This window comes from Denticeps clupeoides, chromosome 7 (assembly GCF_900700375.1).
Source record: "Denticeps clupeoides chromosome 7, fDenClu1.1, whole genome shotgun sequence".
NCBI lineage: Eukaryota > Metazoa > Chordata > Actinopteri > Clupeiformes > Denticipitidae > Denticeps > Denticeps clupeoides.
Window position 1 is genome coordinate 4,915,843 of NC_041713.1, and position 19,954 is coordinate 4,935,796.

Below are 19,954 nucleotides of genomic sequence, written 5' to 3' on the forward strand. Positions count from 1 at the left end.
GGGATCCCTTGGAAGGGACCGAGGGATTCGATGAAGGGAAAAGCCATTGTGGGGGCAGTGGTGGCCTAGCGGGGGCAGTGGTGGCCTAGCGGTTAAGGAAGCGGCCCCGTAATCAGAAGGTTGCCGGTTCGAATCCCGATCCGCCAAGGTGCCACTGAGGTGCCACTGAGCAAAGCACCGTCCCCACACACTGCTCCCCGGGCGCCTGTCATGGCTGCCCACTGCTCACTCAGGGTGATGGGTTAAATGCAGAGGACAAATTTTACTGTGTGCACCGTGTGCTGTGCTGCTGTGTATCACATGTGACAATCACTTCACTTAAATTTAAAGCCTACCAGCACATTTCCTTCAAAAAACTGAGCGCAGTCGAAATAAACAATTAAAACTATCGATTTGAAGTGGTTGAAGTAAATGTGTCCTCTGCTTTTAACCATCACCCTTGGTGAGCAGCCGGCAGCCATGACAGGCGCCCAGGGAGCAGCGTGTGGGGACGAGGTGGCACCGTGGCGGCTCGGGATTCGAACCGGCAGCCGTCCTTTACTAAACCGCTGCCCCACGATTCGAGAACGTTCTTAGTTAACAGCGTCTTTCACAGCACTCGGCACGAACTGTCATCAGGGTCGAACGTCCCGTGCCGACCTTTTGATCCGATTGGCCGCAGGGTCCGCACTGCTGCCCCCTGTCGGTCCGCGGAGGGAGTGAATCTCGGCGCCCGGAGACCAGTTCCTCATCCGGAGCCACCAGAGCCGGGAGCCCACCATGGACAGCGCTTTCGACCACCTGGACGCCGCGGGACTTCTGCAGATCTGGCAACATTTCGATGCTGACGGTTGGAGAAGAATAATAATACATCTTTTTCTTGGATCGAGAAGCAACTTGATCCTAGTTTTTAATTGTTTGGTATGATATTCCGCCCCCCCCAGATAATGGTTATATTGAAGGGAAGGAGCTGGACGACTTTTTCCGACACATGCTGAAGCAACTGAAGCCCCAGGTTCGTACCTTTCCACATTTTATCATCCAGAAAAGTCGATCGGCCAAAATATGTTACTGATAACGGTGTTCGTCATTTTAGTAATGAATAATGGAAAAAAAAAACCTAATTCGAACAGCGGCTGGCCTGACCTTTATTTTATAGTTGTTTGATTTGGTTCATTTATTGCGCCCTGTGATTGGCCAGAACGTTCTGCGTGGGGTGCGCTGAAGTGCCAGGGTGGGCACCCTGAGGTCGGCGTGTTCCCGCAAGACAGCTGATTGAAATCGACCCTGGCGTTCGTTTGAACACAACGAGATCGTGGCGCGTACGCGTTCATTCGTCTAGTAATGTGGACGTAGCCTTACATTTACATTTACATTTACATTTACAGCATTTATCAGACGCCCTTATCCAGAGCGACTTACAATCAGTAGTTGCAGGGACAGTCCCCTTGAGACACTCAGGGTTAAGTGTCTTGCTCAGGGACACAATGGTAGTAAGTTCAAATCCCACTTGCTACCATCGTGTCACTGAGCAAGACACTTTACCCTGCAACTACTGATTGTAAGTCGCTCTGGATAAGGGCGTCTGGTAAATGCTGTAAATGTAAATGTGTTTAAAAATGTTAACGTAAGTTGGGCACGCTGTACGTAGTGCGCATGCGCACGGAGGTGACACGAAATTCGTGTCACACAGCTGCGTGTGTGACACGAATTTCACGCATTAAAGTTCTGCCGAGACAGCGCCGTTTTCGGCTTTCACTGCAAAACAGCGCCTCGACCCTGCGGCCACGCAGGGAGTGGCGACCTTTACAAACGTTGCCGCACTGTTGGTTTTTCCACATGCTGGAGGCGCAATTAATTATGCATAAAGCACGATTGTGTGTGAGTTTTTTTTTTTTTTGCCAGGAAACGGCGTAGGAAACTGTGGTTCGATCTATCTTAGATCGTAGATCTGTCCCACGTCGGAGTTAATGATTGCAGCTTGGGCCTGGCCCCCTTCCCTCCATTACACACGTGATGCGGGGGTGGTCATGGTAACCTCCTGCTTTTACTGTGGCCCTGCAGGATAAAATAACGGAGGAGCAGGTGCAGGAGACCAAGAAGAGGTTCATGTCCGCCTACGACGACACAGCCGACGGTCGCCTGCAGATTCAGGAGGTAGCCCGACTTCCCGTTTAAGAAGGCTGACAGCTTCCTGTTGCCTCTCGTGGTCTGTCATGACCATTTACATTTACATTTACATTTACGGCATTTGGCAGACGCCCTTATCCAGAGCGACTTACAACGTGCTTAAGTTACCATCGATGAAGAGATCAATTCAACGTTGGTAGATTCTCACTGAAGGCATCAAAACTATGAATCAACACATGTGGAGTTATGAACTTAACAAAAAGTGGAGACCTGGCCTCCACAGTCACCGGACCTGAACCCAATCGAGATGGTTTGGGGTGAGCTGGACCGCAGAGTGAAGGCAAAGGGGCCAACAAGTGCTAAACACCTCTGGGAACTCCTTCAAGACTGTTGGAAAAGCATTTCAGGTGACGACCTCTTGAAGCTCATCGAGAGAATGCCAAGAGTGTGCAAAGCAGTGATCAGAGCAAAGAAACTAGAATATAAAACATGTTTTCAGTTATTTCACCTTTTTTTGTTAAGTACATAACTCCACATGTGTTAATTCATAGTTTTGATGCCTTCAGTGAGAATCTACCAACGTAAATAGTCATGAAAATAAAGAAAACACATTGAATGAGAAGGTGTGTCCAAACTTTTGGTCTGTACTGTATCTGTGGTATAACCTACTGGTTACACCCCTTTAACAACTTTCTCTATAACAGCATAATGCAGTTTGGCCTTCCGGGTGTCAGAAATAATTTTTTGTAGAGCAAAAAATAAAAAAGGGTTGGTTGGGTTGTTAGTTTCTCTTCTCTAAAGATAAATTTACAAGATAAAAGGAGCACTGAAGCTGTTCTGGTGCCCCGAGGTGATCATAACCTAACTGGGTCACTTTGTGTTGGATTTCCATTTCAAATTGCATTTTGACACCATCACAAAAGTCCGATAGAGCACCGCGCAGCGAGATATTTCATTAGAGAATATTGCTCTGGCCAAACAACCAAAGTACCTTGTGTTACAAAAATCAATCATATTCTAAATCAATTCTAACACAAGGCACATTATAAAGTGCACCACATGTCAAAAAGTGGCTGTAATTGTTTTTGTGTGGGGAGGGTGGGGGGGGGGGGGGGGTGGCTGCTTGGTGCATTGCGGTGCCATTTGCCAAAATGACTTCCTGACTGACAGATAAGTCGACTTGTTAATGCGAGTGTTGAGCGCAGTCCAACTCATTCCGCTAATGCAGCTGTTAAGATGAACAACCCCACGGTTGCCTAGCGCAGGAAGAACGCCCGCTCCTCCGCTTTTACAACCTTGAGTGTGGCTCTGCTGCGCTGTTAAGCATGAAAAACAAAAAAAGATGCTGAACCAAATGCACAACCAGAATGTTGTCAAGCTGTTGTTTTTTTGGGGGGTGGGGTGGTGTTTCAGTTGGCCAACATGATCCTCCCAGAGGACGAGAACTTCCTGCTGATATTCCGTAGGGAGGCTCCCCTGGACAACACGGTGGAGTTCATGAAGGTAAGCCCGTTCACAAATGAGACAGAAAGGGAAGGATAGACGTTTGAACCTGGTTCAACGTCACATGACTGAGTGGCAGACTAGTCTGAGCCTTCTGCACGGTGGCTTTTTCCTGTTCACAGATCTGGAGGAAGTATGACGCAGACAGCAGTGGCTACATCTCAGCGGTGGAGCTGAAGGTACCGTCACCCGCTCCGGCCTTGCTCACAGCGATAATTTGTGCAATCATTTGTGGCTGTACGTACTTCGGCATTCAGCAAGTCACCGAAAACAGAAAAATCCACATTCTTCATCCAACAAGAGTCTCATATGGACCATATGGACACACGTAATAAATGCAGAGGATAGTGGGGTTTTTTTCAGTTCATTTCAGCTGGACCTTCTGCACATTATACTCGTTTACGCGTGTGTTCATCATGATGCCATTTTAAATGAATGTTGTATGCATTAAATGCGCCGCAAAAGTTTTTAAAATGTTAATATAAGGTGACTCTCCTTTCATTTGCAGGGATTCCTGCGAGATTTATTCTCACACCACAAAAAGAAGATCTCCTCCAGCAAGCTGGATGAGTACACGGATGCTATGGTAACTGCCTGCCGTGCCCAGCAGTCATTGCATTATGGGCAAACAGTCCAGAAGCCCTGGCTGAAAATGGGCTCCTCCCATCTTTATAAACTTAGCTTATAAAAGACCTCATTAAATTCTTCCTGCTGACATAAATAACTGGGTGGATAGATAATTCCTCCTCTCCAAGAGGCAGCTAGCTAAAGACATTATAAGGTAATGATTACATGATATATGAAGAAACTAGTGAACATGCCCCAAGCACAAAGTCTATTAAAAATAGGGCCCTGGACATTTCCTTGCTCCAGTACTGATTTGGTGACCTGAAATCGACCCTTGTGTTTACATAGTTTATATGGGTTCCACAATAGCCACATCTTAATAACTTCCCCTGCAGTTTTGCTGTCTGTAATGGGATTTATTCTCTGCCAGTCGCCAAACTCAGAATGCAATTTAATCCTGGACTCTTCCTTTTCTGGGAAAGCTGCCCAGTGTTTCTCAGTACTGGGATATCGCTTCTTGATTGACATTTATTTATACTGATCACTTTGCATTACAGGGTCCGCTGGGATTCGGCCGCTTGTGCGCATCTTCTACTTTGGGCCCGAGGCAGTAAATACTTAATAACGAAAGCCAAGTGTTCTTTAGCTAATTACAGGATGTAGGATCTCCGTATTAGAAATGTAAGGCGTGTTTCGGAATTTTATTATAAAGCATGATAAGATAAGACGATCCTCTATTAGTCCCACAAGTGGGAAATTTACATTGTCACGACAGAAAGTGGACTGGAGCAGCAAAAAAGCAATACCAAATAAATAAATAAATAAGATTCAATATAAATAGTCCTCGAAAAAATGTGAGTTGTCAAAATAAATATTATGTTGGTATGTACATAAAAGCTATATTTGTGAGATTTTACATATGTACAGTGTGGGTAGATATAGACATATTGCACGTAATGGAGATGGTTTACTGGATGTGTGTGTTTGTGGAGTCAGCTGTTGCAGAGCCTGACAGCGGTTGGCAGGAAAGACCTTCTGAATCTCTCCGTCCCACATCGTGGGTGCCGCAGCGTGCCACTGAAGGAGCTGCTCAGTCCTGTCATGGTCTCCTGCCTGGGGTGGGAGATGTTGTCCACCATTCTGCTGTCACTCAGCACCTCCACTGGGTCCAGTGGGCATCCTAGAACAGAGCTGGCCCTCCAGATCAGCCTGTTCAGTCTGTTCCTGTCCCCAGCAGAGATGCTACCTTCCCAGCAGACCACACCATAAAAGATGGCTGAGGCCACCACAGAGTCATAAATAAAAGTCTTCAATATAGTTTTGAAGACCTTCAATATAGTAAAGTGGAGTGTTTTTCTGCCTTAATACCAGCTCATTACCTTGCAGAATACAGGTTAAATGGAGCCTCCTGTGTACACCTGACAGCCGGTAAAGGTCGATTACCCCCCCACACCGTGGTGTGACAGTGGGCAGATGGATTTGTCTGAACTTCACCCTGATGAGCCGTTTATCAAAATGAACAGGCCGGCCTGTCTGCTCGGATTTACGTCTCCTCCAGCTCATTTACTCAGATACGGCATGTTTGCATTAGGCTTTGGTATAAAGAAGATGTCAATATGAATGTGATTGGCTGAGAGGCATGTTATCAACGCTCTTGTGTTTTATTGTGTAACCCCGGCTAAGTGGTTACTTAATGGTGAATGCATTGTATTTGATCATACTGCTTCAATAAATAACAGAATAAATATCTTGTTTTGTTAACAGATGAAAGTCTTTGACAAAAACAAGGATGGGCATCTGGATCTGAATGACTTAGCTAGGTGTTTTTCTTTTTAAATATGAATTAAAATAATTTAAATGTCTTTACATTGTTATTAATTCACTGTAATTTGTGTCCCTTCAGAATTCTGGCTTTACAAGAAAACTTCTTGCTGCAGTTCAAGATCGATGTAGGTTGCTGCACATCTGGAATAAATGATTGTGAAATAGCCCAGTCAGCCATGTCTGCTAGACCATAATTGTGTCTCATTTCCACAGGCCTCCAGCCAGGATGAGAGAAAGAAAGACTTTGAAAAAATCTTTGCGCACTATGATGTTGTAAGTAGTTTCTGTCTTTTCACGTACAGGGAGTGTGTATACACACACAAACACATGTGTGTGTGTGTGTGTGTGTATATATATATATATATTAGTGGTGGGCCGTTATTGGTGTTAACGTGCTGCGTTAACGTGAGACTCTTATCGGTCGCAAAAAAAAATATCGCCATTAATCTATTCACAAAGTTGATTTGGGAGCTGGGTCTATACTACGCAAGCTATGATGACTTTCACCTTGATATTTTAGCGTGGATGTATACCTAGCCGAATTGCACTGTAGGGGGCGAGAATGAGTCTTCAAACTGTGAAGTCAAACGTAGCATGGATGCAGCTATGAAGCCGCCGGGTTTGCATCAGGGAAAATTTATTTTTAAGAAGCTTCCCAATGGAAACCTTTTACAAGACTAAGGCTGTTTGCACCTTGTTCAAATGGGAATTAGTTTACTGTAGGAGTTCTTCCAGTCTCAAGTACCACCTAAACGCAAAGCATCCGTTAGCTAATGCGGAGGACGCCGGGCCAAGTACTGATGTAGTGCAGGGGAAGAGTCGTCGTCAAACTACTATGTTTGAGTGCAACCGAGGCAAGTACATCTTATTGAACATAATTTATTTTCATCACCAATTATCATAGTAGAACAGCTTTCTCAAGCAGTTTGTGATGCATTTTGGAAACAGGAGATGAGCCCCTGGTCTAATGTGTCTCCTGGCTTGAGAAACCCGTTCTCAAAGACTTACTTTTAGTCATTATTTGGGTAGCACACATATTCTGAATGCCTTCGGCAGAATTCAAATGAGCCATTTTAATCTAGATTCATCTAAAATATAGATTCATCTAGATTAATTTAGATCACTCCAGATTAATCTATATTAATTCCAAGATTACAGTGAGATTAATCTAGATTAAAAAAAATTAACCTATGTCTACTAATACTATATATATAGGGCTGGGTGATTATACGGTGATAATAAAAATGACACGTGGCCGCCAGACATCCCAAGTCTTCCGGAAGCTTCGGGAGTCTCCTGCATGTTGATACTCCCTGATGCCTGCAAATTGAATAAAATGTCCTAGAAACTAGAGCAAGCAAACATGAGCATGTGCGTGCCACAGTAGCGGACGCAAGTGCGGACGTGACGGGATGAGAGAGAGAGAGAGTGAAGGTGTGTATGTGTGGATGTGTGGATTTCATTGTGGGTGGGCTTTTATGGAACTTCTTGAGGGCCGATGATATGATACCTTCGAAAAGTGATTACTGTTAACGGAGCGTTTGAGGAGAGTGGCCAAAAACACCCCAATCGCAGCAGAGCATCTTCTTGAAAGCAGGGACAACAAACCAGACTTCAGGGCTTCCCGGCTAGTCCACATTTTATTATGATATGGTACAGAAATCTAAGATATAATTATTGAGTTTCCTCACATTATCAGTGCATGAAAACATGTATTTAGCAGACTGATGGTTTTAATTTTTTATTTTTTTATTTAACACTCTAATGTCTCCAGAGTAAGACAGGGGAGCTGGAGGGACCGGAAGTGGACGGCTTTGTGAAGGACATGATGGAGCTGGTCAGAGTGAGTTGTGGGCTTTCATAAAACGTTCATCTCTGACCGGGAGCTAAATGGGTCAGTGGTGGCCTAGCGGTTAAGGAAGTGGCCCCATAATCAGAAAGTTGCCGTTTCGAATCCCAATCGGCCAAGGTGCACAGTTAAAACAAATATTACACAGTTAGATTACGTTGCACCTTTTTCCTGAGGGGTATATGACTCCCTGTGGGTGTGGGGTGCCACCGAGCAAAGCATTGTCCCCACACACTGCTCCCCGGGGTGCCTGTCATGGCTGCCCACTGCTCACTCAGGGTGATTGGTTAAATGCAGAGGACAAATTTCACTGTGTGCACCGTGTGCTGTGCTGCTGTGTATCACAATGACAATCACTTCATTTCACTATAAGAAGCTGTTCTATTAAAAAACTAAATAAATGTTGATCGCTTTTTAGATGAAATCTGAGACAACACATCATTGCCATGATTTAAATTAATTCTATAAATTTGTCTCTGTTAAATTAAGTCTTATTTAATTGCAAATGAACTGTTATTTCTACAAGATAAATGCTTCTTCCAGACATATTTTGATAAAAATGTTATATATTTGCCAGTATTGTAATTATAGAGATTGATTGACAGGTCATCATGTATTCATACGCAGCCCAACATCACTGGAGCAGAGCTGGATCAGCTCCGGGCCGTCCTCTTACGCCACTGTGACATCAACCAAGATGGAAAGATCCAGAAGAACGAGCTCGCCCTGTGCCTCGGCGTGAGGTTCAAAGTATAATGTGTCCCTGTAACCGAGTGACACCCTGGCCGTGGCACATTTACTGAACTTTTATTTATGGGGCATTAATGCTAATGAGGCAGCATGTAGTAAGCGTGTAATTTATTTTTCTTTTTGCTGCTTTTGTGTGGCTAGTAGAGAAAAGGAAGCTGAACGAAGTGTCATTACAACACTGCTGGCTCTTTCGCTCTCTTTGTGGCACTGTCTGCACAGGCTCGGTATCTATTGCATGCAATGCAAGTGATTTGTTTTTGATACGTCTGAAATGTATTAAAAACTGGAAATGTTTTCCTTGAAATAAATTGTCACTGAGAGTAATTCTATCGTTCTAAAACACTCCGGTTGTCTACAGGCATACAGACATAATGACCATAATAACATTGATTATCACGGTTAAGGTTCTTTATTGCCATTTATTCTTAAACTGACAGTCCAGGCACATTGGAATTCTTGAGAACAACTGGAGAAAGAAGTGAGAAAAACAAATAAAAAATATATAAGATGCAAGTATCAAGAAAAGGGGGAAGGGGAAAGGACATTGCCATTTTTTTCACAGTTAAAACAAAAGCAAAAAACAAAAAAATATTACACAGTTAGAATACGTTGTACCTTTTTCCTGAGGGGTATATGACTCACAGACCACATACTGAAGTGAGGTGGTGTGGGGTTATTGTTGCACATATTCGGTAGTTCCGTTTCGCCATCAGAAAAGGAAGCTTTTCTGAAAAAACGTGCTCTTTGAGTGACAATACTGTCCCCTCTCTGAGTCGCAGGTTACACTTGTAGTGTTTATGTCTGAGGCGAGTCTCTGATCATTATCTCTGCTTTTTTCTGACAACGCTGCACATATATAGGGTGGTAGTAGCCTGGTGGGTAACACACTCGCCTGTGAACCAGAAGACCCAGGTTCAAACCCCACTTACTACCATTGTGTCTCTGAGCAAGACACTTAACCCTGAGTGTCTCCCGAGCCGCCAAGGTACCTATGAGCGAGGGACCGTCCCCACTCACCTCTCCCCAGGTGCCTTTCACCATGTGCAGTCAAGGAAGTTCTGCTGACCAGTGTCCACCACCCGCATTGTACATCATGTGGATTCAACTTACAACCTATAAGGCAGGCTGAATAACGTAGCAGTTTCTTGGTGAGCCACCTGAATGAGGTGGCTATGTGAAACGGGATTATTGATCTCATACTCAGCAACTCAGGAAATGAGTTCAGTGGAGTGACCAGAACGGTTGGGGGTGACCATCAGCCACAGCTTTGATCAAGCCTCCATCTGTAAAAGGTGGAAGCCAATGTGTCATACTGAGCCATGGTCTAAAATCTGCCACTGAAAGCGATCTAGAATCAGTCGCTTTCAATGGCGTGAAGCTTAATGGGGCGTGTCTGCAGGAAAGTGAAAGCTCCTGTCAGCTCTCAACATGCCACCGCCGCCACACTGTAATGGAACAGCTGCCTCGAGGCAAACAGCTCTGCAGACATGCAGGCGACAAGCAAAGGTGACAAGCCTTCTACCCACCTATACCTACTCACCTCGCCTTGCCATAGCAAAGAATGGTATATGAATGAAAATGAACTTCATTTTATTCTCAAAATAATAATGACATAAACTACAATTGTTTTGTGTTTAAGTGGTTATAAAATATGAAGGGTCCTCAAAGCACAATGGCCCCCAGGTAGAGGGGAAAGTCTCTCGAAATAAACCCACGGAAAGCAAGTTGCATGAGGCGGGCTGTCAGATCGCAGCACGGGGTCCGCCTTGCATGGGCGGTATCCATAGAAACCAGTTCTGTGTACTGTGCAGGCTAATCGTGGAAGTAGCGGGCGTGCGCCGCATGTGCATGCATATGCACCCACACTTAGTCCAGAAATGGATGCACGTTGAATATGCATATGGCGGCAGGCAGGAACAATTATGATGCTTTGCTACACTACCAATTATTAGACATTTCCACAAGTCCCGCGGTTTCCTGTTCCTATGAACCTCCCAGTCCTTCAGCTCTTCTCGCCATCTGAATCGAGACTTGGTTTTGTCGGAATGGCATGAAAATGGGCGCAGGATTAGCCATTGTGAGCCAGATAGGCACATGTGTCACGCATCCGCAGCAGCTCTGACTCTTTCACAGTGACATGTGAAAAGCACAACAGACAATGGTGGCATATGGTTTCCACAAAGTCATTATTCCGGGTGTCAATAATCCCTCCGTTCTGCGCCTGTTGATAAAAGACGCTCTGCCTTTTTGCCGTGCGAGGACGACTGGATCTGTTCATTGTTCAGTAACTTTGTTAAAAGCAAGTTGTCAGTGTTTGATGGAAAATGTTTATTCACTGTTGAACAGATGAAAACTGTTGGTTTCATGAGCTAAAAATAGCAGTAGCATTATACACATGCAATAGCATTGCATGTGTATAAAAAGCACAGACCGGAGCGTATGAGGAGAGTGTGGGTGATTGAGGGACGCTCAGAACTAAAGGACTGCCAGGTTCTCATCCCTGAACCCAGACTTGGACATCATCTGTGTTCGGTATTTTCACGCTTATTTAGCTTTGGTCTTGTCTGTGCCTTGTCTTGACCCTGTCTTGTTTGAAGTTGCCATCTTGTTGCCATCTCAGTGCTCTTTAATGCCTGGAATATGAAATGTGGTGAAGTGTCCCATAAAAATGTTCTTTTTTTTTTTTTAAAGGATCGTTTTGAGTTGTGCAGGAACACGCTTCTGGAGTTTTCAGGGGTTCCAGGGATCTGAAATATTCATTTCCTGTGTGCATGAAAACCTTTCAGATTCTGTAGGGAGTTTATTGACACGATTTCTGTGAAAAGCAAGAAAATACAACATGCAAATAACTATGGGTGAAATGGTGGTTGATTACAAACCAAAATAATATTTCGTTATTTTTTTGTGTTTTTTCTGTAAAGTTGCTTCTCAATCTTGATCTCCGTTTGCTGTTACACATGGTGACGCTTCTAGGCCTAAACATGTTAATGTTGTTGATTCCTCTGATTCGGTTGTTGTGTAAAGATTAACACACCGACGTGACTGTCTCTTCTATGTATGCTTTTTAATGTTGTCCAACCATTGCATATTTAATCTCATATTTGGCGACTAACTCTTGCAAAACGTCACGCGTCGCCAAATTGAATTGTGGGTCCTTGTGCAGGAAGTAAAAAAAAAAAAGTTGTCCATTTACATTTTTACAATTCCGTTTTTTGCAATCGTAACGCGTTGTCACGAGCGAGGAACAACGATCCTCTGCCGGCAGACATGCCCACCCTCAAGTCATGCGAGGCGTTTCTGTGAGTGCACAGTGCACACAACACAGCAGCAGTAAACTTGTTTAATTCGTTTTGGAATTGGAATTGTAAGGATTGATACGTGAATTTTGGACTAGTGGTGGACTAGACGGTTGCCGGTTCGAATCCCGATCCGCCAAGGTGCCACTGCGCAAAGCACCGTCCCCACACACTGCTCCGTGGGCGCCTGTCATGGCTGCCCACTGCTCGCTAAGGGTGATGGTTAAATGCAGAGGGCAAATTTCACCGTGTGCTGTGCTGCTGTGTATCACAAGTGACAATCACTTCACTTTATTTTAGTTCTGAACAGGTCGAAGGTGGAAAGCACAGATATTCATGTTAATGAAGTTGTTGTGGCTGTTGTGTAATGTGTGATGACACTTTTCCCCAGGGACATAGAGCTGCGATGAAGGAGGTCAGGATAGTCTCACCACGCCCTCCCCTGCAGAGAAGGGAAAGGAAGCAGCTGCTGGTGGTACAGACCAACGGGAAAAAGGCAGATGCCCTGGGTCATCACGGTCATCTCCTGAGACCACCACTGAAGAGAGGAGGCCTGTTGTGTCCATCACACTTCAGAAACCGCCTCCACGTGTCCAGGCCGAGTGGAGCCTTGCTCCTCCAGGCCTGCTCATATGCAGGGAGAAGGGATCCGGCATGTTCGCCTCAACAAAACACAGGGCAGTGGCCTCCTGATGCAGCCGATGGTATGGAGGAGGTACCAGATAATGTTGCGAAGGAGAGAGCTCTGCATAATGTTGTTCTGGAGGAGACAACAGATGAAGAGGTGCATGAGGCATCAGTTGATTACTGAAAATAAAAAAGTCCTTGCATGCCACATCACTGCTGCTCACACCATACGCAGATTTTATTGATGTCTTAAGACTCAATTTACAAACTACATTCATGATTGAGCAATCTACATACAGAACAGTGAAAACGTAACAAACCCCCCCAATGTCAAAAACATGGACCACAAATATGAGTTTATTGCAGATTTTCCTTACATTCATTCATGTGTAAAGAGACTGTTCTCATAATGTTCTCTGAACAGCAACACTGTTACAGCAATATTGTTCTCCATCTGTAGACTTTTGTTTGTAGGAGATCAATCAATAGTTTAATGAGTTGGGAGAGACCAACACCAGTGCTTCTACCACAGCTCTACATATCGACATGGACATTATTACCACTTTGCCTTAAAAAAAAAAAAATTAAAAAAACATTTTAAAAAATAAAATTATATATATATATTTTTTTATTCCTGAACTATTTTGTGTAACTGTTTTAAAGATGAAAAAAAAGACTTAACCTTGCAGATATTGATGCAAATACCATCTATTTTTGGAGAGTCATGACATTTGCGCCAGTTCTAATGACTGAAAAGATTCTTTTTCGGTATAATGTTGGTGCCCTCTATTGGTACACAGAAAAAACTGCTAAATGGAATTGCTTTGTCATCTGTCTGAGAGACACACACAACAGCAGAATCGTATTATATTGAGTAAAATTTATCATACGTCATGTCGGGAAAAAGTCTCTTTATTTCCCTTTTTTCTTGCAAAATTGAATCCTTGGAGCAATGCCACTGTAAATGACAACCATTAAAGATTTTCCAGCTTGATTGGATAAATATCGGAAGAATTTGGAAGCATGTCAACACCTCAACGAAATAGTAATGAAAACCCTAAAGCAGTTTCAATTCCCTAAACTAAAAAGTAAAGTATATTACACATTTTAATTTTTATTTCACATTAAAAAAAATAATATGTCAGTGACATTTCAAAGAATTTTTCAGAGTGTTTGAATAGCAGCTGGATTCAGAGAGCAGATGTCCCAGTAGATGCATGAGACAAAATTCAGGTTGCCATTGAATTCCTGCTGGAAGTAAACTTTGAGAGGTTAGAGAGCACAGCCGACTGCCAACCACAGCAGAAGCAAAAGACTGTAGATGGTGCCGGTGTTCCTGGTGGCCGCCCCATTCGGTGCCTTTCTGGAACAGCTGGAAGAGGGCGTGTCGGCGAGATCATAGATCCTCCCCATATGAAATGTGAAGTTGTTCTGTACAGGGGGAAACATGTAAGGGAACACTTACAGCAAATATCATTTCCTCCTGCTATAGAGTTAGTTAACAGTTAGTTATATGACATGGGTGATTTATGGTAAGACTGATAATAATGTGTGTCTATGAAACTGTCTTTATTTGCCAGAAAAGTCTTTATTTGCCAGTGTTGCCAGATTGGGCAGATTCACACAGATTCAAATTTCGCTTTGGCCAGAAGAAAAGAATGTGGACATGCATCATTCCCGGCAATGCATGTGATATTCCTGCTCATGTGCTTACATATACTTACATATACATTGCCAATCATGGTGTGCTGTGGAACCATTTTCAGCGCTTTCTCAAATTCCATGATGGATGTATTATCCCAGGATTTCTGCAGAAGAATCGAATACATTTCTCTGCAAAGAAGAAATGTGTAAGCATTGTTATTAAGCATTATTAAAGGCATCACATCCTGGGGCCATGTCCTAACCCCAATTATTTCCTCATATGTATCTTAATTTACTTGATCACTTAAACAGCCATACTCCATCACCCTCTTGATGCTAGTGGGTGTAACATGTTCTTCACATGATCTCTGTTCTACCTTCAGTCCAGAGTGTATTTTCAGGTGTATTTTGTCCATCAAGCCCCTTAGTGTTTTTTTTTTTTGTTTAAATTATTATTAACCTTACACTGTTTTGTGCACTTGTGCCTCGCACCATCACTCAGTCATGACAGTGGTTCTGTAATGCAATGGGGAGACTTTGCCATCACAGAAGCCAGGCGACATGCACTCACCTAGCACATGTTCCTAAACACCTATCTTACAGCTTAACCCACTTTGTTATTCACAAATGTTCCGTCTCTAACCAAAAGGCCACCGCTGGTCGGAAATATCCCTGTATCATGAACTATTTATAACCAGATGGACTGGTGTAGCATGCCTAATAAAGTGGCCAGTGGCTGCAGACGAGCACCCGGGTCTTACTTTTGGGTTTTGGCCCCCATCTGAGTCATCAGCGCTGTCATGTTGGGGAAACTGACGCAGGTGCTCAGGCCCATGGCTGGATAGTAGTAGAGGAAAGCCAAGCACATCTCGTCCGTTGTAGCAAGGCCGCCCTGTCAAAAGTTTTATTACATGGCTCAGCGACCTGATTCAGAGTGGAGTCCTGCTGCTTAAATGTCTTGCTTTCTTTAAGTTAAATATATTAAATAAATATAATAAAGGACAGACACTAACCCAGGTCATTCCGGAACGGTTGGCTGTGTTATACGTGCACTCAACCAGAAGTTTGTCCCCCTACGACAGTCAGATCGTGTTAGAAATGAGCTGCAGTAAAACGTCTTTATAAAATGCCGTTACGTGATCCCGACAGTCTGAAAGGGAACATGGATATCATATATCATTCCATCAGTGCTTTGTGTAAGGCATTACAAAAGGGTGGTGGTAGCCTAGTGTGTAACACACTCGCCTATGAACCAGAAGACCCAGGTTCAAACCCCACCATTGTGTCCCGGAGCAAGACACTTAACCTTAAGTGTCTCCAGGGGGGGACTGTCCCTGTAACTACTGATTGTAAGTTGCTCTGGATAAGGGCGTCTGATAAATGCTGTAAATGTAAATGTTAATGCTGAATGAATGTAAGACAGCTTTGATTATTTTCACTACATGCAGATTTATGGTCAGCATGTGGTTTGCACATTTTTCACTATGTTCTTTATGTTCAAGGCATGGTGCAATCATTGCATGAATGTATGAATGCATTGAACATATGAATGCATGCATTCATATCGCCACCTTCACATGCCAAGACAAATTTCACAAATGTGGGAATGACGAGATTCTGATTCAGGATGTAATGATAATCTGATCATGCCCTGTTTTTCTTAAAGCCTCACATTAAAATCAGAATTGAGTTTTTGAGCAGTCCATCAATTACCAGTTTAACCATCTTTGTTTTCCCCAGATTTGTGGTTTGCTGCATCTCAAAATTATAGACTTCTTCCAGAGCCAAGAAATCAATCTGTTTGTCATCCCTGAAAAGGAAAAGGGGGGAAAAAGGGTCCTTGATTGATTTTGAAAAGTTAAGACAATCGAACGTAATGCATTAAGATTGTAACCAATTGAATACAGAGGGTTGGCTTTTTGGCTGTAAAAATACGTGACATTGTGAAGCCCTTCCTTCTCACCTGAACTGACCGACACGCAGCTTCCGCCCAGCCAGGTGAGTGTGCAGCAGGACAGAGAACACGTTGAGGTTCGATCCGTTTCCAGACAGCGCCTATGGGAATACGGGTTCTACTGTTAAAACCGCTCATACGCCACCAGTCAAAAGCACCTACTCTGTGGCGGTTATGGACACTGAGATGGAGCCATTTTGAGGAATCCAATACAAGAAACTGGCAGGAACAGTGGGTAGTGCATGCAGGAAGGGATGTAACGAGGACAGAACCGTGACAGAAACATATTTAGTATTTTTTCATGTTTCAGGAGGAAGTGAAGTATGTTTGATGGATCTTTTTTTTACCTTTGTGGCTGCTTTGTTCACTATTCTCATCGTCAAAAGCCACTTGATCAGCTGCTCAATAACATGAGTGAATGATATTCAGAGAGAAGACAAGAGTGTGAAATGATCCCATCACATAAAAAGCTCCCTGATTTTGACTTTTTTTTTGTTACGTCTCCTCAGGTGTGTTATTTCATAGTCTCGTGTCTTCAGTTTTGTTTTATAATGTAAAAAATGCAAGGCCCATAAATCAGTTGGTGCGTCCAAACTTTTGAAGGGTAGTGTATGTTCTTGTTGTTCATGCACACACGTGCATGACTGTGCGCTGAAAACCATGTACATAAACCAGATCAGAATAAAATGTCTCTGGATTCCCCTTGAACGTAGTTACCTCCTGTATGTACGCGGTATCGCACAGGCCGTACGTGTGAAAAACGCTGGAGTTGGGTGGGATCAGGTACCCAGGGCCCACAGCCAGGCCCGTCTGGAGGATGGCCGCATCGTTTTTCCGCAGCTTATCCGTGTAGTACAAGCGCAGGCCTGAGCTGTCGACGACGCCTAGATTATTGCAGAGATTTCACATACATTTACATTTACAGCATTTACCAGGCGCCCTTATCCAGAGCGTCTTACAAGCAGTAGTTACAGGGACAGTCCCCCCCCTGGAGACATTCAGGGTTAAGTGTCTAGCTCAGGGACATGATGGTAGTAAGTGGGATTTGAACCTGGGTCTTCTGGTTCATAGGCGAGTGTGGTACCCACTAGGCTACTACCACCCCTACATACTTTACATTTAAAACTGGATTTAATAAAGAAAATTCACTTATATCATCCACAAATAAAACAATTTGCTTTTACGGATGACGATTCTTGCACCTTTAGTCAGGTCCGGGTTGCTGTAGTGAACTTCCAGCCTGTAGAGATAGCGCTCGACCTCTCCCCCGATGGGAATTCCAGCCAGTTCCGGAAACTCGAACGGCTACGAGGGGAGATATGAAGTTCACTTTTTTACTGACATAAGAAGTGTCTGTTTTCTGTGCGATAAGCTCGAGATCAGTTACCATGCCGCCCATGCCCCACGCCGCCACCGCCTGGAAGCACTCGCGGTTGTCGGCGCCGGTGTAGCACTCCCTGTCAGAGGTCTCGTTCATGCCCGGCGGGCAGCGGTACAGCAGAAGATGGTGGACGAACTGAGCGCGTTCCACGATGGGTTCAATCTAGTCCAGAATGAAGTCGTTAAACGGGCGTGGTTGGGCACGCTGGTGCTTGTGCCGTTAAAAAAAAGGCCGAATCGTACCCGATAGATGTGATATTTCCGGTCAAAGGTGGGCGCTTCCATGACCTTGCACTGGTAATGAGTGTCTTTAGCTGGAATCAAAAACTGCACAGAAAGCCAAGTCAATGCTTTCTTTACGACTGTTTTTTTTTTTTACGCCGTTTATTTGCACGGCACATCGGCGCTAGTGGCTGTACCTCAGTCATGGTCATTTCGAAGTAAGTGTTGCTGGTCATGGCCACTTTGGGCATGTACTTCAGGAGGTTCACCTCCCTGGTACCGCGGTGGCCCATGTGGTAGTCGGTCTGGTCCGTCATGCCGTAGGCATAGATGAGCTTCATTGGAAGGTCCTGCAGTATGGATCGGAGCAAATAAATAAAGAAATAAAATATAAACGGTGGGCGGTTTATTAGGAGACGCCCGGCACCAGACGTAGTGCCGCTGCTCCGTTGTAAATGGTCCCGAGTTTAAACATGATGTGGCCATTCATGAACTGGGTGACTAGCACACTGTGAATAAGCCTGTTAGATTACATGTTTGCTACTGGTGTTCAGATTTCCTCACGGAGACACGTGTGAGGTTACAGGGGCGGCGCCCCCCTCAGGGTTAAGCGGCTCGCTCAGGGACGCGATGGTAGTACATGGGGTCTGAATCTGGGACTTTGCGGTCATCTGGTTCACAGTCTTACCCACTAGGCTACTGCCAGACCTACGTACCCTCATGTTCACTAGAGTTCTTCGTTTTATGGGTAGATTTGAGAAATCTACAAGTTCGCTGTTGCAAGATTCTGTGGCTATACGGTTACATGCATTGTCAAAGGACACAGGCCGCGCCATTTTGCACCGCAACCCAATAGCTGCCACCCAATAGCTTTCCTCTTCCCACCCAAGAATTCACCAGAAAAAAACAAAGCCTTTTATCCGAGTGGGCAAAACTAAGCAGAACATAAAGATAAACGAATTAGAAAATATATGTTTCCGTAACACGTCACCGTGTGGTGTGTGTAGAATAGCACAGGAATATCAGACCAGTGGCCGTGTACAGGACCTCACCGTGACAGACATGTCATTCTGGTCACAGGAGATGATGGACCTCGTGAACTTCATCACGGTCTGTCCGTCGGCCTCGGACAGGGAGAGGAGTCTGTAGCTCTGCTCTTGGTCCACCAGGGGAAACGACTTGTCCACAGCGTAGTAGTCCTGGAGTCGACACCCCCAAAAAACACGTAAATAAATAAATAAATAAATAAATAAATGCTATATACAGTGGGAAATGCTTATTTTTTTTATCAAGACTTATTTATGGGGGGAAATGTATTTTAACCTTGGTCTTCAGGCAATTAAAGATGTGTGAAATAATTTGAGATGCCGCAACGAAAAGTGAGAAATTACGAGAAATTGAGAGCGCGACAGAAGTTACCTTGAAGTAGCTGCCCCCTGGTGTCACCCCTCCGATGACTATATCCGATCCAGCCATGCCTCCGTTCGGGCTGAAGCCGAAGCCGACCCAGCCGGTGGTCCTGGCTGTCACCTGGAAGGTGATGTTGCCCTGGACCAGGTCGAAGCCCCATTTCAGCGTGACGTCGCCGCCCGGGTCCAGGATCTCCGTGAAGGGCAGCGGGGCGTCCTCTTGTGCCCCGGCCTCCCAGATCAGGCCCATGACACACAGGGAAAGACGGAGGAGTCCGGCCATGCCGCTGGACTGAACTGATGTCTGGCGCGATCCTCTGCCCTCTCGCTCGCCCACAAATCCCTTGTGCTTCCCCGCGAGGCCTTTATCTTCCTCGCCCTCTCAAGTTTCTTTTTGTTTCCTCGATTGAATGGGGTTTTTATAAAGGCGTGTTCTATGGTACAGTGCTTGGTTACGTAAACCCCCCTTCTGATATTTTGTCTTGGAAGGGGATTTATGGCTATTTGTGAAAAAAAAAAAACCTTGAACTCCTTCCAAGAGTGAACCACTTAGTGCTAGATAGCACACGATGGCAAAATCTCAGTAATTCTCTAAAACATCACATTCATTTCATCCCAGATATCGAATTTCACCAACATATTGCATCGCATTGTTTCTTTTTTACATTTGGAAATATAGACAGCTTCTTTAGGCAGAATGCAAACTATATTTCACGGATTCCGGAAGGTAAAACAGGTGACTCAGAATTTTGCTCATGTCCAAGTATGCAGAGATAGACGTGTGGAAATAAATGGCCAAAGTAGTGAGTAATAGAGCATA

At 44.4% G+C, this 19,954-nt stretch overlaps 2 protein-coding genes across 2 annotated transcripts; one reads left to right on the forward strand and one right to left on the reverse strand.

Moving 5' to 3' along the window:
- Positions 1-704: 704 nt before the first annotated feature.
- On the forward strand, positions 705-8,926 carry scgn (secretagogin, EF-hand calcium binding protein). Its single transcript, XM_028985332.1, has 11 exons — positions 705-829; positions 924-994; positions 2,044-2,136; positions 3,523-3,612; positions 3,735-3,791; positions 4,121-4,198; positions 5,944-5,999; positions 6,083-6,128; positions 6,217-6,276; positions 7,778-7,846; positions 8,480-8,926. Exons 1-11 carry the CDS (start codon positions 760-762, stop codon positions 8,606-8,608), a joined length of 819 nt encoding a protein of 272 aa, XP_028841165.1. The 5' UTR covers positions 705-759; the 3' UTR covers positions 8,609-8,926.
- A 4,700-nt stretch (positions 8,927-13,626) lies between these two features.
- Positions 13,627-19,538, reverse strand: moxd1l (monooxygenase, DBH-like 1, like). The gene is made up of 13 exons (XM_028985331.1): positions 19,145-19,538; positions 18,778-18,924; positions 17,923-18,075; positions 17,747-17,830; positions 17,511-17,666; positions 17,326-17,428; positions 16,841-17,007; positions 16,133-16,224; positions 15,883-15,979; positions 15,183-15,242; positions 14,931-15,061; positions 14,250-14,358; positions 13,627-13,956 (listed from the first exon to the last, which is right to left on the reverse strand). Exons 1-13 carry the CDS (start codon positions 19,415-19,417, stop codon positions 13,798-13,800), a joined length of 1,731 nt encoding a protein of 576 aa, XP_028841164.1. The 5' UTR covers positions 19,418-19,538; the 3' UTR covers positions 13,627-13,797.
- Between the last annotated feature and the right edge of the window lie 416 nt (positions 19,539-19,954).